We start from the raw sequence: 25,083 nt of genomic DNA on the forward strand, positions 1-25,083 counted from the left end.
TTAATAAAATATTTTAAAAAGCTTTCTACTACTTACTTTTATGATTGAACTTGGCCTCCCCCCAATTCATATGTTGAAGCCCCAACCCCAGTGCACCTCAGCATGTGGCCTTATTTGGAAATAGGGTCATTGGAATTAAGATGAGGTCCTACTGAAGTATGGTGGGTCCCTAATCCAAAATGACTGGTGTCCTTATAAAAAGGGGACATTTGATCACAAACATACACACAGGAAAAACATCATGTGAAGATGAAAGCAGATAGTGGGATTACATATTTAAAAGCCGAGAAATGCCACATATTGCCAACAAATCACCAGAAATTAGAAGGGAAGCATAAAACAGGTTCTCTTTTATAGCCCTTGGAAGGAACCAACCATGCTGACACCTTGCTCTCAGATTTCCAGCCTCCTGAACTGTGAGATAATAAATTTCTGTTGTTTAAGCCACCCGGTTTGTAGTACAATTTGTATGGCAGCCCTAGGGAATTAATACACTTACTCAGTATTATTCACATCTGTGTTCATTAGGTTATAATTTGGTCCCCATCTCTTTAAAAACTCAATCTCCTCTCCAAGGAGTCTGCAATGGCTTACTACCAGTGAGATTTCTTGAAGCATCTGGGGAAAAAACAGGACAAAAAGAAATTATAAAAACATTTCAGTGTTTACAGGCTCTTTTATAAAGAACCCCCTAAAGTTAAATGATTTAATATATTTATCATTTCAAGATCCACTATTACACACATAAAATTTTAGTTCTGCTTTTTGGGACAGATAACATAGTTTGCCTTTATATACTTTAATTAGAATTTACCTTGGATACCTGATGCTGTGTTATACATTTCTTCTTCCAAGATTCCTGTTCCTCAATGTACTGAAAAATAAGCTTATGAACTAAAATGGAGGAAGGAGGGGCTTTATCCTCTGAGGAAGGAGAAAAAAAAATCAAAAGCAGGATATTAATTATTCAAATATTTTATATACATATATAAGCTAGAAGAAAAAAGAAAAGAAAAAAAACAAAAATATATAAGCTAGAAATATTATACAAACTAGAAATATCTTCAAACTATGAGGTGTCTAAGTATCCTCTCCATTTTATTTTCAAATACATAAATCAGAATATACGGTTCACAGAAAATATTCCTATAAAAACTCAAGTCTTTATCACATACAGAGTAAAACTTGATTAAGAGCATAGGCTTAAATGTAACATAAACCTGAGTTTAAATCCTGTCTCCTACTACCTGAATGATCCTAAGCACAACACTTATTTCTTTTGAGCTGCAGGTCCCTAATTTGTAAAATGGAGAATAATACCTACCTCATAGTGTTGATGTAAGTAATACACATGCCTAATACAGAATAAGTACTCCCAATGGTAATTTTTAGATTATGGAAATAGCTATTAATCATTGCTCAAGATCTAGTCATAATAATAAAAAATCATTTCTTTTAAAACATACCCAATATTTTGAACACTATTCTAGCAGTTTTATGTCTAATACACATTTCTAAGGACAAATTATTATTATTATTCATATTTAAGTTAGTATGTGACAGTTTGTAAGGAGCGATTTACACTTATAAATTTCCAACACATTTTTAGAGGCTTAAATGTTTTAAACTTACCATCTAACAGAGATTGAAAATTCAGGTCAACAATCCTCCTATAAGCCTTGTTCAGGAAAGGGAGACCAACTAGGAAGAACCAGAATAAGGACAATATTTCTTTTTATTATCTGATTTTAAGCTACATACAACTCAAGTATTTTAGAGTCCTCAAGTACTCTTTCTGGGTAGCAGGACTTTTTCATAGGCAGTTGAAGGTTTATACTTGAATCATTTTATTCTCTCTATATGGTAAAGGCTCTCCTGAGACTGCTGAACTATACTGATTGGCAGGCCTTTGAAAGAAACTTAAAGTATAATAGATTTATAGTATATTTACCAAGGCCTCCTCCTTTGACCCTTAACTGCTGTGCAAAGATATTATTTTTTTCAGGAATCATATAAAGAGGCTATGACCTCCCACACCTACTATCTTTGTAAAAATACAGTGAAAATAATTTATGTTTTTAGCATTACAGTAATGAGTTTTAGGTAGCCAGAATAGCTGCTTGCTTCTCCAGATTCTACAGTTATCTCCCATCTCTCAAATTCTGATTCTTTTTACTGTGGATACAATTGTGAGACAGACATGACACGATCAATCTATACTCACAAGAAGCTTACAGCTCAGGGGAACACACAGATAACTGCAATAATAAACACACCAAGCACTACAAACTGTAATAAACATCATTAAGGAAAACTGCAGGAAGCAAAGAGAACATATAACAGAAGGGCAAATAGCAGAGAGACTAGGTATAATGAGAGTCCAATAAAACTTTCCTGAGAAAGTAATAATTAAATTGAGCTCCTAAGGATTATTAGTAGAAATTTATTTAGTGAAGAGGGGGTGTTATGGTCTAAACATTTGTTTCCTCCAAATTTGTATGTTGAAATCCTAATGGGCCATGTGATGGTATAAGGAAGTGGGACCTTTGGGAGGTGCTTAGGTCATGAGGATACAGACCTCTTATAAAAGAGACCCCAGAGAGCTAGCTTGGCCTTTTGTCATGTGAGGAGACAATTAGAAACATGCAACCTGGAAGAGGGCCCTCACCTGACCATGCTGGCTTCCTGATCTCAGACTTCCAGCTTCCAGAGCTATGACAAACTTCTGTTGCTTATAAGCTATCCAGTTTATGGTATTTTTTGTTATAGCAGCCCAAATGGACTAAGATGGAGAAAGAGCTCCCAGGTATAAGAAACATCAGTATGTAGGTGCTGAGGTAGAATGGAATATGACTGAGAATGAAAAACCGTGACCTATTAAAGAAATAAAAGAAATTCACTGTGCCTGACATACAGAGAACAAGGTAAGATGAGGCAGGAAAAGGAGGAAAAAACCTTTACAGGCTATATTAAATATTTTGATCATTAGTCTAAGAGTAGTAGGTACATGGTCAGATTTCCAACAATGATTTTAGCTACAGGAAGGAGAATGAATTGGAGGAAAAAGATCCAGAAAGACCAACTGGAATGTTATTGTAGCCATCTAGGTTAGAGATGACTATGGACAGAAGAGGCGAAAAAAAGTGGACAAATATTACATTAAAATCAGTAAGTCTTACTGATGATTTAAATATGCCTGGTAAGGGAGAAAGATATAGAGTGATTCCTAAGTTTTCATTTTGAACCTGGATGGAAGTTAATGGTATTCAATGAGAAAAGGAACTTTTAAAGAGAATCATGTTTGGAGGCTTGAAGAGTGTAAAGATCCTAAATTCCAATTTGGCCATGTTTACCCACGGTTGGCTAAGATGAAATTAATGGTTTCAAGGGAAAAGACCTAAAGATACTGACAGGCAAATCCAACAAAACAGCTAGTACTCTCTTCAGTCACCATAAAGCGATCTCTACCTACTTTGATAAGCTCACCAATACACAAAGGATTTCCAATTAATGTTTAGATTAACTGCAGTACAAAAATAGTCAAGAGTCACCAGCTATTAGAGTAAATTCTCTATCACAAAAGACATAGAAGAAAGGAGCTCAGAGTAAACAGATTTGAATAGCATGTTGATCCAGTATTTGGATAGGCAAAATTTCTGTCTAATGTAATTCAACAAAGGGCAACTTTCACTAGCTGAATTTTTATTTTACTCTTTAATAAAATAAAAATAAAATTCTCACTAATTGAGGTGATCACCTCTTCTAAGATTTTCATCTGTGCTTTATGTCAATAGTTGTTATTGTATTAAAACAAAGATTTGAGTTTAGCCACATATTTTTATGCAGAGGAACTCTCTTACTTTTGCTACTCACCTATTGGCTCTCCAAAAGTGATGGTGAGTTCTATTGTATCATAAAGAAAGGTGAACACAGCTTGATCATCACTCCACTCGATGACATCCCATTCAGACAGGCTAGAGAGATAACAAGACAAAGAAATTTGTTTTTGAGATAAAGGAAGAGAGTTAACTTCAGATACCACCCAAACAGTACCAGCAGCAGCTGCTAGTTTTTCTACTGGAGTGGGAGACATTTTATTTATTTTAAATATGTTTTTGTTAATTTCAGAGAGGAAGGAAGAGAAATATCCTGATGCGAGAGAAAAACATTAATCGGCTGCCTCCTGCACGCCCCCAACTAGGGATTGAGCTGGTAACCAGCGCATGTACCCTGACTGGGAATCTGACCAGAAACATTATGGTGCATGGAATGATGGCCACGGTGGGAGACAACACTTTAATTCAAATATTGTGAATGTACAAACATGCTTTTGAAAGAAATAAGAATTCACTCAATCTTGATTTGTATATCAGGAAAAAAATGAGTCTAAGGTAATACAAAGTGTTAAATATTTTTAAATGATACTTCCATAGCTCTCTCTCACCTTGTATACTTTCAACTTAGTGTTGAGTACATTGATTCTTTTTGAGGCTACGTTGGTTAAAAACAGTGATACACGCTACCAACATGTCAACTGCTCTAGTAGGTTTAGACAACCACAAAGGCATAGGATAAAATGTAAACTAATGACCCCTGCATTTCCTTACCTCAACTGATCCAGTAGCTCTTCAGTTGTATTTGTTTGTTTTTGAACAAAGTCTATTTGAGCAAGGGTCTGCTTTTTCTGTACCTCTAGTTCTAAGAGATTTCTGCAAACAGAAGTATTCACAGAAAGATAAGTCCATTGTTAGAGAATTCAGACTCTATTAAAATAAAAGGTTTATAACAAGAAGTCACATGCTAGATGGCTCCCCAATGAAGCGAATGGCATCCATTTCCGCATTCTCAAGTGGGTTTTTTTTTTGGAATGATCATTAATCTAGAAGCATAGGTCTAATTAGGAAAGGCCTAAATCAATGGCTCTCAAGTTAGAATCAGTAAAAATATCCCTGGGGGTTCTCATGTTCTTTGAGATTATTATTAAAATTCAGATTTTTTTTTTTTTTCTAATCCTCACCCGAGGACATTTTTTCCATTGATATTTAGAGAGAGTGGAAGGGAGGGAGAAAGAGAGAAACATCGATGTGAGAGACACCCTCACTATGCCAGGGATCGAACTCGCAACCCTTTGGTACTCGGGCCGACACTCTAACTACCAAGCCACACTGGCCAGGGTGAGTTTAATATATTTCCAAACACTCAAATTGAAGGCTGACCTCTGAAGCTTTTCTTCTTCAGTTTTCAGCTGTTCCAGTTCTTTGAAAAGAAAAATAAAAACAAATCTATCAGAATAGACACGTTGGAATGTTGCTACAAAAGTCATCTATTTATTGAAAATTCTAGCTCAATTTTTTTTCTTTTTTTTTTCTAGCTCAATTAATATCACCTAAATAAACATACTCAGAACCATAGGGTTTTTCCCCCCATTTATCTCCTTGATTAATTCAGTTACCTTTTTCTGCAGTTCTCATTCCAGAACCCCATTCTTCCATATGATAATCCTTCTTTTCATCCTCCAAACTCTTAGTTTCTAAAGCAGACAATGTATATTAGAATAACCCAGTCAAAAGTAATTTAAAAACCGGACATGAAAAGAACAGATGGTCCTAAAATGAACTGTTAAGAATATGTGATAAACACTCATATTTTCCCCACTTTTCCCTGCCAATTAAGCACTCAGACATAATTATAATTTCACACAAAAACTTGCTTCTAGTAGCAGACAACTGAATTTTGAGCAATATAGCAATGATCTCCAATAGCACCTTTTCAAGGGCCATTCTTAGCTGGAAATTGTTTATATAAATTTTCATCACAGTTATTGTTAGGCAGGTGGACTAAAGCCTGAACAGATACTGCATGCATACACATTTAAAACATTTTACTTAATTTGTTTCTAAAACCTTGGAGTCACCCAGTAATAGTGTCAACAATAAAAAATAAATAAATAAAAAAACACAAAAAACCTTGGAGTCCTTCTTAAAATCCCATTCTCTCCCCACAACCCAAACCAAGTTTAGATTCTTACCTCAAAAATGTTTTTGAATCTTTCTTTTCTTCACCATCACCAGCCCCCCTTAATATAAGCTACTGTCCTTTCTTTTTAAAAATTTTTTAAAAAATTCATTGATTAGAGAGAGAAAAACATTTAATTGTTGTTCCACTTATTTATGCATTCATTGGTTGATTCTTGTATGTGCCCTGATTAGGGACCACATCTATAACCTGGGTGTACTAGGATGAAGCTCTAACCAACTGAGCTGCCTTGCCAGGGCCTACTATCCTTTCTTAACCATACCAGTCTAATAACTACTGAACTTCTTACATTTACAGCTCATCTATTCAAAACCCATCTCTATACTGCAACTAGTGCTTAACACCCTTCAAATGCCCCTTCACTACTCTTAAAAAAAGTGAAAACTCCTCAAGAGGTCCTTTTTGGCCTGGTCCTTAGTGACATCTACAGGTTTATCTCAGACAATGTTCCATTTTGCTCTCTCTAGTCTAGCCACATTGGCCGTATTTCAGACCCTTGTACTTGGTACATTCTTTCCCATAGAAGGGCTTCTGCATGTGTTATTCTATTGAATAGTCTGTTATCCCCTCCATTCTTACTTTAACTGCTCATTCTTCATATCTTAATTTAAATGTCACTTCCTCAGAAGGAAGCCTCTCCTGACTCAACTAAGTCAGAATTCAGTTTCAGGACCCCCCAGCACATGTAACCTCTCTTCCATAGCGCTTATTATAACATTATTTGCTTAATTCTTAGATTCTCATCTAGACTAAAAACTCCATAGGGCACAAAGTTTTTGTTTTTAATTGCTACAGTATTCTTAGCACCAAGCACTATATATGACACTTACTAGGTATTCACTACATTTGCTCAAGGAATAATGAATGAACAAGAAAGAAATAGGATCCTGGCTGGAGTAGCTCAGTTAGTTGAGCGTTGCACCAAAAGGTTGCCTGTTCGATTCCTGTTCAGGGCACATACCTGGGTTGTGGGTTCGAACCCAGTTGAGGCACATACAGAAGGCAACCTATCAATGTTTCTATCTCTCAAAAAAATAAAATTAATAATTTTATTATTTTTTTTTAAAAAGGAAGAAGTTCAGGCCTAATGGCTTCAATTTTTTTTCTGTGAAGAAAGTAAAAGAATCCAAGATGGTGGCAGATTAAGTGGAAGCTACACTGAAACCAGGACTACTCTATCCAGCAAAGCTATCATTCAAAATCATAGATGGTGAAACAAAGAGCTTCTCAGACAAAAAAAGCCTAAAGAAGTTTATCAGCACCAAACCAGCACTGCAAGAAATGTTAAAGGGACTGCTATAATAAGTAGAAACACAGAGAGAGAGAAACATAGGCATAAATAATTAAAATGGAAATAGAGAAGTACCTATCAATAATAACCTTCAATATAAATGGATTAAATGATCCAATCAAAAGACAGGGTAGCTGAATGGATAAGAAAACATGACCCAAATATATGCTGTCTACAGGAGAACCACCTCAGAACAAAAGACTCACATAGGCTGAGAGTGAAGGGATAGAAAACTTTTTCCATACAAAGGGAAATGAAAGAAAAAAAAAAGCTGGGGGAGCAATACTCATATCTGATGAAATAGACTTTAAAATGAAGGCCATAACAAGAAAGGTCACTACATAATACTAAAGAGGATATAACCCTGGTAAACATATATGCACCCAATATAGAAGCACCAAAATATATAAAAAAACTTCTGGAGGACTTTAGGGGACTTTAACACCCCACTGACTTCACTGGATTGATCTTCCAGACAAAAAAATCTAACAAGGAAACTGACTCTAAATGACACACTATTTCAGATAGATTTAATTGATATTTACAGAACATTTCACCCCAAAGCTGTAGAATATACATTCTTCTCAAGTGCACATGGGACATTCTCAAAGACAGATCATATGTTAGGACACAAAACAAGTGTCTACAAGCTCAAGAAGACTGAAATTAAATGAAGCATCTCCTCGGATACACTGCTCGTGGGAATGGAGACTGATGCTGCCACTATGGAAAACAGTATGGAGTGTCCTTAAAAAGTCAAATTTGGAACTGCCATTTGACCCAGTGATCCCACTTCTAGGAATATATCCTAAGAAACCCAAAACACAAATTAGAAAGAATTTATGCACCCCTATGTTCATAGCAGTGCAATTTACAATAGCTAAGATCTGGAAACAGCCCAAGTGCCTATCAGTAGATGAGTGGATTAAAAAGCCGTGGTATATTTACACTATGGAATACTATGCAGCTGTAAAAAAGAATGATCTCTTATCCTTTGAGGCAGCATGGAGGGACTTTGAGAGTATTATGCTAAGTGAAATAAGCCAGTCAGAGAAAAACAAGTATCACATGATCTCACTCATATGTGGCATCTAATGAACAAAATAAACCAATGAACAAAATAGATCCAGAGACATAGAAGCATGGAACAGACTGATGAATCTCAGTGGTAAGGCAGGAGTGGGTGGTGGATGGAGAGAGATTAACCTAAGAACTTATATACATGTATGTATAACCCATGAGCACAAACAATAATGTGGTAAAGGCAGGGTGGAGGGGATCAATGGGGGGAAAAAGGGGACATCTGTAATACTTTCAACAATGATAACTTCAAAAAAAAAAGAAAGTAAGGTAATGAACAAAGGGGTAGGGTAGTCTAAGACTATAAAATTCATATATTTATCAATTCAATTCTGTGGAAAGCATAGTTCTAAGAATTTTGAAGCATGTGGAGAAAAATAAAAGCTGATCGTTGCTCCCACGAAATTCACAATTTATTTAGAAAGATAAATTATACAAAAGTAACTATGATTTGGTTGGAATTTAAAATGTGTAAGGGAGTAATTCTGTAAATCACATAAGAAAAATCTAAAAATGATTTTAGAAAATGTATGTGAAGCTTAGGAGCTTGGACTTTATTTCATAATAAATGCAAAGAGAAAAGTCTTTCAAGGGTATAATATAATGAAAACTGTCCTTCATAACTATTATTATTATTTTTTAATTTAATTTTTAAAAATTTTATCTTTATTGTTGAAAGTTCTCCTTCATAATTATTAATCTGGCAGCAATATGCAGGTTGGACTGGAAGGAGATAGAAGGAAGAGTATAAACAAATTCAAGTTAGCCTGGCCAGCGTGGCTGTTGTTGAGTGATAACCTATGAACCAGGAGGTCATGGTTCGATTCCCAGTCAGGGCAAATGCCCAAGTTGGGGGCTTGATCCACAGTAAGGGGGCCCACAGGAGGCAGCCGATCAATGACTCTCTCTCATCATTGATGTGTCTATCTTTCTCTCCCTCTCCCTTTCTCTAAAATCAATAAAAACATATTAAAATTTTTTTCAAGTTGGAAGACGTCAAATAGCATATTTCAAAGAATTAAATGATAGCCTTGATGGGAATAGGAAAGAATAAAAGAAATGTTGTAGAAGCAAATAAGAACAGAACTTTATAAGAGAGGCCAAAGACAAAAGTTTTGAGCTTTTTACAATATATCAGAATGGTGATGCCATCAACAGAGACAAGAAACATTAAAGGGAAAACAAGTTTTCAGATTTTATTTTGGAAATGGGAAAAGACAATAAATTCTGTTTATTCACACAGAGCTTAAGATGCTTAAGGGCACATTTGCCGAGAGGTTCAGCAAGATGCTAGAAAAGTTATGTCTGGAATTCAAGATACATAGGCTAAAAATGCCTTCACCCAAAATGATTATAAGCTACTATAGGCAAAATCTGTGTCTTACATGTATTTTTTCTGATGCAAAGCACAGCATGCAGAAGGTGCTCAACAAACGCTTGATTAATTTAACTGAACTTGGGAATCATTCATATAAACAGAATTGTTAAGGCAGATGAAAGCATTAGGGGAGGCATACAGAAATGAGTAGATGATAAAAATCTAAATCCCTACACAAGGGGTCAGTTAGGGAGAGGCTAACAGAGGAGCTAAAAGAAACAACCAGGAGAAAAGAATAGGGTCAGGGTAGTACAGTATCACAGAGTCAGGGAGATGCATGTTTCAGGAAGAAAATAATCATCACATTTTCAAATGCTTAAAGTGGTCAAGATAGCTAAGGACTGAGAGTTACCAAATTTGATGATTATGTGGAATTTAGTAATCTTTGAGAAAGCAGTCTCAGGGCAATACTAAACAAGTTGGGGTTATGAGAGGTCAAACGGAAAGGCTCATTTTTATTTATTTAAAACATTTTTTTATTATTTTTAGAGAGAGGAAGCCAGTGGGAAACACACTGATGTGTGAGAGCAAAACATCAATTGGCTACCTCAGTGGGGATTGAGCCCAAAACTCGGGCATATGCCCCGACCAGGAATCAACCGACAATCCTCTGGTGCATGGGACAACGCCCAACCAACGGAGCCACATCAGCCAGGGCAAAAGTCTCATTTTTAAATAGAGATAAGTTCATCTATTAAAAAAACAGATTATGGCCCGGCTGGACGTGGCTCAGTGGCTGAGCATAGAACTAGGATCCAGGAGATCACGGTTCGATTCCCAGTCAGGGCACATGCAGGGTTGCAGGCTTGATCCGCAGTTGGGGACATGCAGGAGGCATCTGATCAATGACTCTCTCACCAATGACGTTTCAACTCTCTCTCCCTCTCCCTTCCTCTCTCTGAAATCAATAAAGATATATTTAAAAAACAAAACAAAACAGATTATCGTCTAGTTTATGGAGAGTTTTCCAAAGAGCTCTTAGGCATCTCTTGTTGATAGTGTGGAAAACCACAGAGTAAAGGAGCTTTAAATTGATCTAATTTAATGTTTCAAGCTACTAATATAAGGCTTTAGTATTGTGTGACCAGTAATCTGTATGAAACGAAGCATTTAGATAAAATTAAATTTTCTTTTGAAAATATATTCAAGATACTTTACCTATTTTCAACTCAGTGAGGCACTTAGCAATCTTCTTAAGTAGGTTGTCCATCTCATCTATTCTTATCTGAAGTTTCTCCCTCTCATTCTAAACACACAATATTATAGACTGTCAAGTTAAAGTTTCAAACAAAACATTACAACATTATCATGTTTCAAATAGCTGGCATAACTGCTATGTCCAAACCATAAATGGGCAGATCTTAAAATGAAGGTCAAAATTGCCAGTCTAGACTTAAATTTCACTTGAAAAAAAGAATTCATTAAAAATGTCCTATGGTCAAATGAATATGGGAAACAATGGTCCAATAGAATTAAAGCATTTTTTTTTCATTTTAGACCTTTTAAAAAAGACTGTAGACATTAGTATCCTAACTATTATATTTCTCTGAAAGGGTAATATTGCATGTAAAATTTCCCAGACTTATTTGCTAATACAAAGTTTTAAAATACAAAACCTTTCTAAAAGGACAATCACTTTAGGAAATGCTACTTTAAACACACACAAATGTACAGAGCTAGGTATGAACTATGTGAAAGATAATACTATAGTCCTTAGCAATGAAAGATCGGAATCCTATATTGTTTTATTTCAATATGGATAATGGATAAAAAAATTGAGATAAGGAATGGGCCCATATTATTAGTAAAATTACCATAAAGTAATTTTAATAGACCTTTCTTTCTATGCTATTAACTGTGTCAAATTACCTGCGCTGACTGCACCAGCTTGCTGTAGAGAGCCACTTTTCCTTGGTGAGTGAAGACTTTAGTCATCTTGGTAAAATGTGATTTAATTTTATTCAGGTAAATTCCAAAGGTCTTCAGCTGTAAGGAAAAGTCAAAGGCTACAATGCACTAAAACAAATGAGTTGAAAAGTCAAATGATCTGAGAATACTGGTTCAGATAATAAGTGCTAAGCTTTGCCCGTTCTAGGCTCTAATTTTTAAGGTAGGGCACTTCTCATTCACAAATTTAATTCCACTTAATAGTTTAAAAGCACAACCAAAGATTTTAATTTTGATTCCTGCTTTTAATTCACTTACTCATATTACAAATTAAACAATGACAGGCTCTTACTTAATAAAACTCATATAGTGCACATATGAAATGAGTTACTTATTTAATCAATTAAATCTTTTCCTCATCTAAATCTAAGTGAAAGGCAAACAAGAAGAGAACTCTAAATAAACTTCAACTATATTTCAGTTTCAATATTCATAAGTTTCAATATTAAATTGGTAATTTCAGGTTTGAAAAAATTATATATTAATAATTACTCATGTATAAAGAAATAAAACCTTGGTAACATATGAAAAAATTATATATTAATAATTACTCATGTATAAAGAAATAAAACCTTGGTAACATATGACACCTGATAAGTAAGTTAAAGAACTCATCACTAATTACCAAGTAATAGCTACCTATTTCATAATAAGAATTGTTCAAAATGTCTATACTGATTCCCATTCAGAAAATGACACAAAAGTAAGTACCTCCTCATCAGAGCAGTGTCTCATTTTTTCCCATAAGTTTCTGTTTACATCAGTTAACAGTTTATCTTGGTTCAACGCAGAAAGCTTTAATCTAAAATATAGAAAAGTTAATTAGTATAGGGTTCAGAAATCAGCTTCAATGAATTAATTCAGATCTACAGTCCTAGTTAATTTAATTCTCCTAGTTCTTTTTCTACATGAAAAGAGGGGAATTCACTCAAGAACAGTGCAGCCTTATTATTTTTCAACACTTATAGAACAGTTCAAGAATGTTATGAATCAAAAAGACTTCTCACAAACAGAACTCTCATCTTAATGTTATCAGCTTGTTCCAACCAGAAAACATGATGCTAATAAAGAATCTTTAAGGCCTGTCAATGCATAATTGTGAAGTTGTAACTTTTTGGGTTCTTTGTTTGTTTGTTTTTAAATATATCTTTATTGATTTCAGAGAGAGGAAAGGAGAGGGGGAGAGAGAGAGAGAAACATCAATGATGAGTGATTCATTGATTGGCTGCCTCCTGCACGCCCCTGACTGGGGATGGAGCCCACAACCCATACATGTGCCCTGACTGGGAATCCGAACCCCGATCGCCTGGATCCTAGGTTGATGCTCAACCACTGAGCCATGCCCGACCGGGCTGTTTTGTTTTGTTAATCCTCATCTAAGCTTTTCGGAGAGAGGGGGAAGAATCGGGGGGAGAGAGGGAGAGAGAGAGAGACAGAGAAACATTGATGCAAGAGAGACATGTCAACTGGCTGCCTCCCACACAAGCTCCAACAGGGGGAATGGAGCAAACCGGCAACCCAGAGACATGTCCTTGACTGGGAATCTAACCCAAGACCTTTCGGTGCACAGGCTGAAGCTCTACCACCGAGTCACATCAGCCAAGGCTGTAACTATTATTTTATATTATTATTATTATTATTGTTTTTTAATCCTCACCTGAGGATACTTTTTCCATTGCTTTTCAGAGAGAGTGGAAAGGAGAGAGAGGTAGAAACATCAATGTGAGAGAGATACATCTATTGGTTGCCTCCCTCACCTGCCCCAACCAGGGCCAGGGACAAGCCTGCAACTGAGATATGTGCCCTTGGCCAGAATCGAACCCAAGACCCTTCAGTCCACACGCCGACGCTCTAACCACTGAGCAACCGGCTAGGGCTGTAACTATTATTTTAAATAAAAGTTCCCAATTCAGTTCAAAGTCCTATTTCACCTTTACAGAAAAGCATTTATAAAAGTAGCAAAGATATATATTAGCCTCTTGTTAATAAGCAGAAGAGCCCTAGCTGGTTTGGCTCAGTGGTTAGAGTGTTGGCCCGGGGACTGAAGGGTCGTTCGTGGGTTTGATTCCGATCAAGGGCAAGTAGCTCAGTTGCAGACTCAATCCCTGGCCCCGACCAGGGGCATGGGCAGGAGGCAACCAATCAATATGAGAGAGACACATTGTCTCTCTCACATTGATGTTTCTCTCTCTCTTTCTCCCTCCCTCCCTTCCACTCTCTCTAAAAAAAAAATCAATGGAAAAAATATCCTCAGGTGAGGATTAACAACAACAAAAATAAGCAGAAGATATAAACTTCTACCAGAGAGTTCAAAGATATTATATAAGGGCATAGAAGTGCAAAATCAAATAGAAGAGCACATCTAAACACACTACCCATTGTTAATCGTTCAAAATAAAATATTCTCAAACAAATCACTTAAACAACTTGAATAAACTTGTCTGTCTTGTTCAGTGAAGAACCTCAGTACTTAAAGCAGTAGCTAGCACATAGTATGTGCTCAAATATGTATTTGTTGAATAAATAAGCCAGAATCAGGCAAATCTGCAGTATGATAATTTAACAGCATCTTAAGTCTCTATTTTTAAAACCATGTACTTTTTTGTTTGTTAGATTGGTTCAAATTTAATTGAATAGTTCTAGATAAGTATGATATAAACATTATTTTGGGTTATAAGTCCTGATCTACCTGTGGGAATCTAGGTATGCTATGCCAAATTTGTAAATTAGTCTGCAGCATCTATATATACCAAAGCCCTAAGCTACAGGTTGAGCAAAACCATGTTCTTTTATACATGCAAATCAAGGGCAAATGTGATAAAATTATAAACCCTAAGGCATTCCTGTTTTTAGGCACTATATATAAATCTATAAAGGGACATCTCTCTCTTGAAGATGTTCCTTTGCAATCAATTTATGATATCATAATCTAATAATTATTGTTAACTGGGGACACACTTTTTGCTAAAAATGGCATAAAAACTTTTTATATACACTATTTTCTACTGCTCATATTTACGATAATAATACCTATTATTATGTATTATTATTATCCCCAATTTATGGATGTGCAAATAAAGGTTAAATGATTTACATAATGCTAAATAGTTAGCATCGTAGCCATGATTGAGCTTCAGTCTTAAAGCCAAAACTCTTTCTAAAAACATACTGTACCACACCACCAATTAATGCCATCAAGTTTTTTCTAAGCTAGTGTTATTCCAATCAAAATCTTACCACACGGATTGTTCACCCATCCAACAAACACAAAAAAATGAAAACTTTCATACTCTTCAATCTTTTGGCGAAGAGCCTCACAATCTTCTCTATATATCTGTATCTTGGGTCGGTAAACATATTGACTTAACATCAGATCTTCTGGAGTAGGTTGTGTGTTTATAGTAAACTGAAAAAAAAAAAAAATCAGTCCCTCAAAACCAGTATTTTGAGAACAAACCACACTTAACAACTGTTTCAGAAGTACCTATTTTTAAAAGTTCTACAGAGAAAAATTTGAATACTCTATGAAAATTCTTACACTCAGTAAAGCTATAAGTTGGAATTCGAATTCAAGTCTCTGACCTCAAAGTCCATTTTTCACAGATGTTTAGGGAAACTATAGAAGTTCCATTCACATGGGATTGTGATTTTAAAATGTCTTTGTGTGCCTGGTTGGCATGGCTGAGCGATTGAGCATCGACCTAGACATCTGTAATACTTTCGACAATGAAATAAATTTTAAAAACAATAAATAAAACAAAATAAAATGTCTATGCATTATTTGTCAATTAAAGCTCAAAAAAGGTGGAAAAAATAAAAATGGCTATACATTAAGTAAATCAATACCTAAAAATTCATTAGCTTTACCATTTATCTGCACTTATTATCTTCCTGCCTTTTTATGGGTATTATTTTATTGTTCTAATTTCTTAAAGTGAGTATTAATAATTCCTTTATTTTTAGATTCTCTTCTATAACAATGATATGTGAGGCTTTTAATTTCCTGTTAAGCATAACTTTTGCTGTATGTCCCATAGATTTGGTATTAAATGTTCTCCTCTGCTTTCCAAATAGTTTTGGTTTCCTCTTTGATATAAGATTTAGAAATGTGTTTCTTAATTTCTAAGAACCTAAAGAATGTTTAATCCTTTTATTAGTTCTAATTTTATTGGATTAAGGTCAGATGATGTGGTCCATAAAATCTCCATTTTTTTTCAGTTTGCTAATGTTTTCTTTGTCGCCAAGGGCATAACTAATTTTTATAAATGTTCGACAGGCTTAAGAGAAAAAATATTCCTATGAAAGTGTTATAAATTTTTCTATTAATCTTTTACATTAAGTTTGTTGATTGTATTATTCAAATATTCTATGATTTTACATATTTATTTTGAAAACGGTTTATTAAAACCTGATATTCTTAGATTTTTTTAACGGTGGGAAAGAGCATATGTTCAGGAAAAAGTATCAAAAACAAAATAGATGACAAGGAATAAAAAAAATAAAATTTCACCCTATGAAAATCCATGATATAAAAAAATACTGATCTTTATGCTAACCACAAATGTACCTATTAAAGGAAAATTTGCTTCTTTAGATTCTTTTTTTGTTTCTGAATGAATGCTTACTTTGATGCAGTTTAGTAAATAAGTATAATATATTCTAATGGAGGCAGCTATTTGCCAAGAAATTGCACTCACTTTGGCTGGGAGAGTGCTCTGTCGGGGTTTCTGTATCAAAATGTGGACTTGAAGAAGTATAAAGAACTCCTTTACTGTTATTCTCCCATCTTTGAGTTTCTGAGGAAAGAAAAAAAAGCTTGTATGATGATCAAGGTGAGCTCATTTTGATTATAACCATCTCATTTATTTCAAAATAGCTTAAAGTACTTTTCACATGTTTGTGGAAATACTATTTAGATATTTGTAGGCTGTACATGAAAAGATTTTATCTAAAATTTATTTCTTAAGGTTATTCAGTAACAGTAGAATTGGGGAACAATAAAACTTAGGTCTTCTGATCATTATTTGTACTCCATATAATTAATTAACTGCTATGTTGAGTCCTTAACAGAGAAAAGAAAATTTGTCTTCTGTATATTTAAAACATTTCATAAATTTTTTAAAATTAAAAAAAGAGAAAACAAAACTAGGAAATTAGTTACATTACAAATGATAAGTACTTTAACATACCTCCTTTAAGCTCTCTTCACAAACAGTGTCTGTGAGTAACTGAGATTCCATCTGACTATTGCGGTATGCTAGAAGTAAGGCAAATTTGGATGATGAACAAGTCAAAATTAAATTGTAAACTTAATTTTAGCTATCATTCAGGTTTATGTGTGGTTCATGCTCCTGAAGCTATCCATTAGGATCTTGTTGGAAAGAGTCATTTGTAGGACAAAGTATATTACAGTGTTAGGGCTCCATTCAATGTCTCTCTACTGAGTATAAGCCTCTTAAGGAAATCACTCTAACCTGTTTAGTATTTCACTTCTCCATTTATTAAAATAATTAAGAATTAAATATAAAGTAAATATTATTTTATTTACCAACTACATATACCCCCCAAAAGTTTACACAAATTTCAAACATCTTCTGAACTGAAATACATTTATTATTAGTCAAGTAAGTAGACAACTTCTATTAACCAGCTTTCATGAACATCATCTTACTGCTAAAGTCCAGAGAGGTCCCATCAGCCTTGATCGAATCCAGAGAACTGCTGCAACTAGATGGGGTCCTGCCCAGGCTTTTCATCAATACACTGTTAGCATTTTTATCTATATCCCCTTCAGCATGATGATCAAAAATCTGAAATTATCAATTAAGGAACATTGTCAGGATAAAGTTATAACACTGAATATTTATAATGACTACATGTTTGTTGAACACTAACAGAAATACTTCTAACATAAAATTTATGTATAACTCTTATGAGATCCCTTAGCAAAGAATTAGAATAAGTAACAGGCAACTGAAGCCTTTAGAGTTAAAAGTAACTTTATTTTAAAATACATAGAAATAACTTTTTGCATTACACTGTAAAAGCTAATTATTTCACAGATATATCTAAGTTATAGCCAGATCCTATGAGCTATAATGTTGACCTACTCAATTATTCAACTACTAGCCACCAGGGTCAGGGCTACCACACTGCAGAAAACAAGAACAGAATATTGGTGGTCCTGGCTAGAATACAGAAAAGAAACTTATTTCCACGGTTTAGTGCTTTCTTCACTTGGTGACCAAGACTCCCTTAATTGAAGTCAAATACATTTTAAGTCACGTGATGCTGTTTTTATCATTTTAACCATTTGACTTTACAGACTTAAATATTTGTCATTTTCATCTACCTACTTACATATCTTTTTGAGGACATTATATTTTTTGTCTAAATGCTAGGATATAAGTTCCATGAGAGCAGATTTTTATCTATAAGTTCCCACTGAGGCATTCCTAACAACCTAAACCGTACCTAGGACATGGCAGATACACAGTGAATATTTATGGAAAAAAGTAATACTAATTTTCATAGAATCTATTCAGTTATACATTTTATATTACTGTTACTACTTTTTCAAAGCTTCATAGACAAACCATTTCCTCAACACCGCATCTTACAGAACCACTGAAATCATCTTCTAAGCTTACATATTTTTTAAGAGTTTAAACTTTGTTTTCTATGAACCTCTTATACTTTTAATCTTCATTTCTCCACCTATAAAACTCAGTTTGAGTAACAGGTTTTATTCTCCTGAATTATCCAGTGTTCCTCAATTTTAATATTTATATCCTCTTTCATGGATACCATGACAAATCACCAGAGGTGACAGAATATTTAGAATTACATAATTTCAACATTAACTTTTGTACTACTTTCCACTTCATTTTTTGTGACCATTTATCACTTCAAATTGTTTTTAAGTCTAGGTGCTAGTCAGTTAATTTCTTAAGATGCTACAAAGAAATATTTCGTCAGCTCTATATCTGAAAATAATCAATTCCTGCTTATCCAAGACTAAATTAAAATTCAAGAATACTCATTTTTAAAAAATCAAGAACATTCCTTACTTCAAGGCAGAGCTCACCTGCTGATCTTGTGCAGTATCACTAAACTTAATCTCGCTTTTTCTGATTTTTTTCTCATTCTGAGTATCATCATCTTCTTCTTGTACCCAGGTTCTTTTTTGGCTATTGCAGGTTTCTTTCATTTTATTTTCAGATGGTGAAATCTCTTTCTGGTATGTCTCAATCAAAGCCTTCTCCTCAGTTTCTATGCTAATTGAGTCTGAGGAATTAATCTCACCAGGATATATAGGAAGATCTTCCTCATTTATATATTGAGATGGACTTAAGTTCAGTTTAGCTCCAATAAATCCAATGCCTGAATCCTTACTGGAGACCGGCTGAGTTTCTAAGTGATTTAAATCAGTTGTATCTGATGGAATTTGCTCCAGGTCATCAATACCAGTGACACTACAATTTCTCTTTGGCAATCTGGGTAAAAATATTCCCAAAGAACATCTTCTCACTTTATCATTTACAACTGTCATTAATGGTACAGAGTTGGTTTCAGCTCGATTATGAAAAAATGTATTTTCTTCATCCCTATCATCTTTAACACTGTTGGACACTGTGTTATTATTTATTTCTGTGGCTTGCACTACACTCATATCACTGTCTGCCTTATTTACTAATTCAAGTAATTGTTCTGGAAAAGGTGGTATATGAGCAGTTAGGAAATCTGAAAATTCTTCAGTTTTCCCATTCAAATTATTCAGATTTGGTTTGCCACTACTAAAACTTGAAGCATTAGATGCAATTACAGGATCTGATGCTTCTTTAGGATTGGCATGAGTTTGAATAACTTGCTTAGCCAACTCTGAGTTACTGTGGAAATCTATGGCTATATTACATTTAGCTGTTTGGATATTTTTCTTCAGTTCTTTTTCACAGGCTACAGTAAATTTTTTCTCATTATTAAGCATCTTAGACTCGTTTTCATATGTGGGTACAGAGGAATTTCTTATAACAGTATTTAAATTCTTATTTCCAGCTTTAGACAATATTGCTTCATCTTTATTAACAATACTCTGTCCTTGTTGAGATAATGGAGGTAGGTGGGTTGAGAAATGAGGCTGAGAACCAATATAAACATCATCAACAAAGGTCTGCTTTAAACTATGTTCTGCATTATGAACAAAGTCCTCCATATGATCCTCTGGAAGAGTAAAAGATACTTCCTTTGAATCAAGTTTAGTTATGTTCCCCAAATCCTGACCATGTATTAAAGTTTGATTAGCTAATAGACTTTGGGGCTCCTTAATCAGATCTTGATCTTTGAGCACTGTTATGACATAGTCATCTAAATGTCCTTTGGTATTGGTTTGAGTAACTTTCTCCTTCTCTAACAAAGAACAAGGAGTAGTGAGAAGCAATCCCTCAGATTTCAAACAATACTCACTGGCTAAATCATTTGCATAAGCAAGATCATTCTGCACTGGGCAATTACTGGCTTTCTCATTTTTATCACATAAGGACATGACATTCCCCTCCAAATTATCAAAAGAGGATATAGCATTTGGTAAACAGGAATAATTATTGCTTGATCCACAAATAGCAGGTGCATGACTGTTTGTAAAATCTACATTTCTTCTCTCTGTGCTATTTAAGTGGCAGCTTTCAAGTTTGGCTTTTTCCAATGTATAGGCCTGGTCTACAACTTTTGCCATGACCTTTTCATCCACAGCAGTGTTATGGAATTTGATGATTCCTATCTCACCTTGATCCCCAGACAATGTATTAGAATAGGGTATCACATGATGCTTTTGCTCAGTATGAAGAACAATTTTGTTTTCTACAGCCTGTGCTTGTTTTTTAGTGATTTCTTGAACAGAGCTACCATCCTTAGGAAAAGAAACACCCAAGGTTTTTCTTTTTGCTGTTCCAAATTTAGGGCACTCTTGAAGTATTTTTTCTGTGGCTTGACATTCAGTGACAGCAGTATGGGACTTGGTGACTTCCTGATCACTGTGATTATCTATAAACATTACAGTATTGTCCATAGGCCCAGTGGTTATTTTAACTGGTGAGACAGCTTTACATTCTAAGGCAGTTGTGTGACTTCTAGTGATCTCCATGTCATCCTGCCCACCTGTATACAAAACAGTTTTAGAAGTTCCTGCCAAAGACATCAAACAGGTGTCTTCTCTATCTTCCAGGGCACTTTTGTTATTCATTTCCACTGTACAACTCTGGATAGTATCATTTTTCTCATTACTTGAAAATGCAATGGGCTTGCCATTTTTGAGTCTAAGGCTTTTCCTTCTTTGACTTTTGCCTGACAGAGGTTCATTCAGAAATGCAGGCTTTTGTATATCTTTGTCGCTTTTCCAAATGGTTGATGTAGACACTTCCATGTTCTCATCAGCTATAAATGCTACAGCTTTCTCCTTAGGACCACTATTAGACTGTTCCCCAAGTACTATTAGCTGGCTGACTTTTGCTGCTGAATGGTAACTTTCACCATTCTCTGGAAAGAAAACACTCTCCTCAGCAGAAGTCACTTTTGGTTTTCCTAGGCTTTTCCTTTTGGATAGTTCAAAGTCAGGTCTGTCTGGAAGCATAGTTCTTTCCTTTGCTTGGTAGTCAATGAAAACAGTGTGAGACTTTGTCATTTCCAGTTCATCATGATTATCTATAAACATTACAGTTTTGTCCACAGGCCTGGTAATTATTTCATCTGGTGACACAGTTTCACATTCTATGGCAGTTGTGTGACTTCTAGTGACCTCCATGTCATCCTGCCCACATGTATACAAAACAGTTTTAGAAGTTCCTGCCAAAGACATCAAACAGGTGTCTTCTCTATCTTCCAGGGCACTTTTGTTATTCATTTCCACTGTACAACTCTGGATAGTATCATTTTTCTCATTACTTGAAAATGCAATGGGCTTGCCATTTTTGAGTCTAAGGCTTTTCCTTCTTTGACTTTTGCCTGACAGAGGCTCATTCAGAAATGCAGGCTTTTGTATATCTTTGTCGCTTTTCCAAATGGTTGATGCAGACACTTCCATGTTCTCATCAGCTATAAATGCTACAGCTTTCTCCTTAGGACCACTATTAGACTGTTCCTCAAGTACTGTTAGCCGGCTGACTTTTGCTGCTGAATGGTCATTTTCACCATTCTCTGGAAAGAAAACATTCTTCTCAGCAGAAGTCACTTTTGGTTTTCCTAGGCTTTTCCTTTTAGATAGTTCAAAGTCAGGTCTGTCTAGAAGCACAGTTCTTTCCTTTGCTTGGTAGTCAATGAAAACCGTGTGAGACTTTGTCATTTCTAGTTCGTCATGATTATCTATAAATATTACAGTTTTGTCCACAGGCCTGGTAATTATTTCATCTGGTGACACAGTTTCACATTCTATGGCAGTTGTGTGACTTTTAGTGACCTCCATGTCATCCTGCCCACATGTATACAAAACAGTTTTAGAAGTTCCTGCCAAAGGCACCAAATGGGAATCACGTTCATCTAATAAAGGTTTATGATTTATTTCCAATGTATAACCTTTGGTGATATCCATATCATTCTCATTACCCTCTGAAAATATAACAGTCTTATCAATTTTTAGTCCATCAATACTCTTCCTTCCACAAATTTTGACATCTTGCTTTTCATTCAGGAATCCAGGTTTCTGTATACTTCTGTCCTCCAATACATCCATACCATTAAAAATAAACACTCCAGTTTTTTCTATAGGAGTTTTATTACATTTTTCAACTTTAACAGCTACCTGTCTGTTTATTAGTTGGCTGTTAGTATGTTCTAAATTAGTCTTACCAAGTTCTTGTACTTCAGAAGGACCACATCCAATGACAACAGTGTGACTCTTGGTAAGATCCATATTTTGTTCCTCTTCTGAACAAATAATTGTCTTGTCACGAGAACAGTCAAAGGTGGGATTGCCTAAACTTTCCCTCAGTGACTCAGGCAGTTTAGAATTCTGGCTTGGTATAGATTTTACTATATGACTGTTAACAGCAATATTATGATTTTCCATGGCAGATTGTCCTTCTGATGAAAATAGTCGCGTGGTAGGAAACAAAGATTGCTCACATGAAACTGTATTTCTATTCTTTCCCAGTGCTACTTGTTTATTAAGATCTCCACCAGAGTATACTATATTATAGCTTGTTGCTTTGTCCTGGTTTACATCAACTGACTGATAAGAAACTTTATCAAGATAGGGTGAAATCTTCAAAACTTGATTTATTTCTTTGCCCCAGGTGTCAGTTAGGATGTTTTTAGATTTAATTTTTGGTTGTTGGGATAGTTCATTATGACTTTTGGTCATTTTTTCCCATTCATTTAAAAGGCTCTTGCTGTCACAGTGAGATTTACTGGCATCCTCAGATGCTAGATTATAAGATGCAAGAGGAGCTTGACTTCCTAAGTTAGTTGTGTGACTTTTAGTCAAATCATTTTCTTCACCTGTGAAGATTACAGTCTTTTTGCCAGTCAATGAAATAGACAATGGATTTGCCTGATCCTGCTGTAATCCTTCCTTAGATACATAAGGAACTGAGCTACAATTCACATTCATTTCCTCATCCTTTGATACAGTTAAGTGATTTTGGAACATCACTTCTTTTTCAAATATTGGTATGGCTGTTATCTGTACATTTGTCTGATCTTCTTTAAAATTTTGATTATCTATTGCAACTGTGTGACTCTTAGTAAAGTCCATGCTATCCTCTCCTGAATAAATAGTTTTCCCTATGAGAAGAGAGTTGGCATCTGAATTATGATACATTTTGGCATAATTACAGTCATGCTCCAGCAAATTTTTTTCCTCTTTCATACTTGAGAGACATTTGGTCAGTTCCATGGCATCATTACAACTAGAGTGCAAAAATGTCTTATAACCTTGAATTTCTGGACTGGAACATATAGGTTCTGGGATCATGGCCAATGTTCTAACATCTTGGTTAGAAGTCTGTGTGACTGTGTGAGTTTCTGTCCCAGTAATATGACCTCTGGTAATATGTATTTCACCTTTAGGATTTAAGGAATGGTCAGGAAAAGCAGCATTTGGTTTATTCTCAAAGACTGTCTTCTTTCCTGGAGTTTTAGTTCTACAACCTGTTGTAACATCGATCATCACAGTCTGAGTTTGATTTTCTATTTCAGATAAATTATCGGCTGAGGGTAAAATTTGTATAGTGCGGTTTATTGTCAAGTCCATCAAGTCATTGCCATAAACTGTAGTATCATCACTTTTAAATTCCCTTAAGTTGGCCTCACTGGATGTGGGAACCAAACTCTGAATATTGGCTGTATGACACTGGGTGAAATTCATCCCATCATCTTGTTCTCTAAAGATTTTAGTCACATTACTGCTATTTTCATCTACATTAAGGGATGCATGCATTTGATGTATGGAAGAGGCCCTATTTGATTCTTTGGAATGAATAGATATCTCAGAATTTTCTTTATCAGGTCCTGTAGAAGAAGCATTAGATTTCCCTGTTTTTAATCTTTTTATGAAGTCACTGAAATTTATTTTCTTTTCTGAATTAGTATTTTGATCCATGGAAAAATTTAATTCTTTTTTCATTCTTGAATCCTCAGAGTGAAGCTTTAAGTTAGCCAGAAACAAAGTGGTATCTATCTTGGTGGACTTCTCACTTTTTGTAGAATCTAAAAGGCCTTTGGTAATCATCACGGTGTGACTTGCTGTCAAGTCCATCTGGTTTTCATCTGAAAAGATGACTGTCTGGTCATGTGAATGTTTCTTTTCATGGTCATGTTCTATAACTGAAATCTATAATGAAAGCAAAATATTTAAAAAATCAAATAAAATGAAAACTTTAAAAAAGATATTTTACAACATGTACTATATAAATAATCGTCAATGATGGTTTCATGATACATTAGTTTGAATCAATGGTGTGGTGGGTAGTATGTAATTTGCTACTAAAAAATTTTTCTATAGTCTTTGAATACTTCTAGTGCTTTTGGACAAATTATAAGTTCAAGGTTATTTATACATCCATTAGAATGACTGACAATATCAAATGCAAATATAATGGAAATTCTAATTACTGTATTAGATAGGTCATTCTCATTTTAAATAAAAAAGACTCAGAAAGGGATAAGTGCATGATGGCTAATTTGTAGAACACTCTGTACTCTTGGGAATTGGATTCTCTTTGAACCTTAATGCAGTGATTTTATTTTTAAGGATATAGTCAAACTCCTTACTACTCAAAGTATGGTCTATAGACCAGTGCACTAGTAACATCCAGGAGATTGTTAGAAGTATAGTATCTCAGGGCCCAAGCTAGATCTACTG

At 34.9% G+C, this 25,083-nt stretch overlaps 1 protein-coding gene across 3 annotated transcripts in view; it reads right to left on the reverse strand.

Annotated features, from left to right (window-relative positions):
• KNL1 (kinetochore scaffold 1) overlaps nucleotides 1–25,083 on the reverse strand; it is a 55,106-nt gene that overhangs the window by 3,842 nt on the left and 26,181 nt on the right. For 2 of the 3 annotated variants that reach the window (XM_016220405.2, XM_016220402.2), the window contains 15 exons: nucleotides 18,820–24,552; nucleotides 17,404–17,542; nucleotides 16,922–16,989; nucleotides 16,430–16,528; nucleotides 15,023–15,138; nucleotides 12,444–12,534; nucleotides 11,655–11,801; nucleotides 10,944–11,031; nucleotides 5,453–5,530; nucleotides 5,217–5,256; nucleotides 4,608–4,709; nucleotides 3,874–3,974; nucleotides 1,633–1,701; nucleotides 815–924; nucleotides 500–618 (listed from right to left, as the gene is read on the reverse strand). In XM_016220405.2, the coding sequence (XP_016075891.2) occupies nucleotides 500–618; nucleotides 815–924; nucleotides 1,633–1,701; nucleotides 3,874–3,974; nucleotides 4,608–4,709; nucleotides 5,217–5,256; nucleotides 5,453–5,530; nucleotides 10,944–11,031; nucleotides 11,655–11,801; nucleotides 12,444–12,534; nucleotides 15,023–15,138; nucleotides 16,430–16,528; nucleotides 16,922–16,989; nucleotides 17,404–17,542; nucleotides 18,820–24,552 (7,100 nt within the window). The remainder of the gene's footprint in view (nucleotides 1–499; nucleotides 619–814; nucleotides 925–1,632; nucleotides 1,702–3,873; nucleotides 3,975–4,607; nucleotides 4,710–5,216; nucleotides 5,257–5,452; nucleotides 5,531–10,943; nucleotides 11,032–11,654; nucleotides 11,802–12,443; nucleotides 12,535–15,022; nucleotides 15,139–16,429; nucleotides 16,529–16,921; nucleotides 16,990–17,403; nucleotides 17,543–18,819; nucleotides 24,553–25,083) is intronic. The other variant, XM_016220403.2, reaches the window with a different exon arrangement.

This window comes from Miniopterus natalensis, chromosome 1, assembly GCF_054644295.1.
Source record: "Miniopterus natalensis isolate mMinNat1 chromosome 1, mMinNat1.hap1, whole genome shotgun sequence".
In the NCBI taxonomy this organism is placed as follows: domain Eukaryota; kingdom Metazoa; phylum Chordata; class Mammalia; order Chiroptera; family Miniopteridae; genus Miniopterus; species Miniopterus natalensis.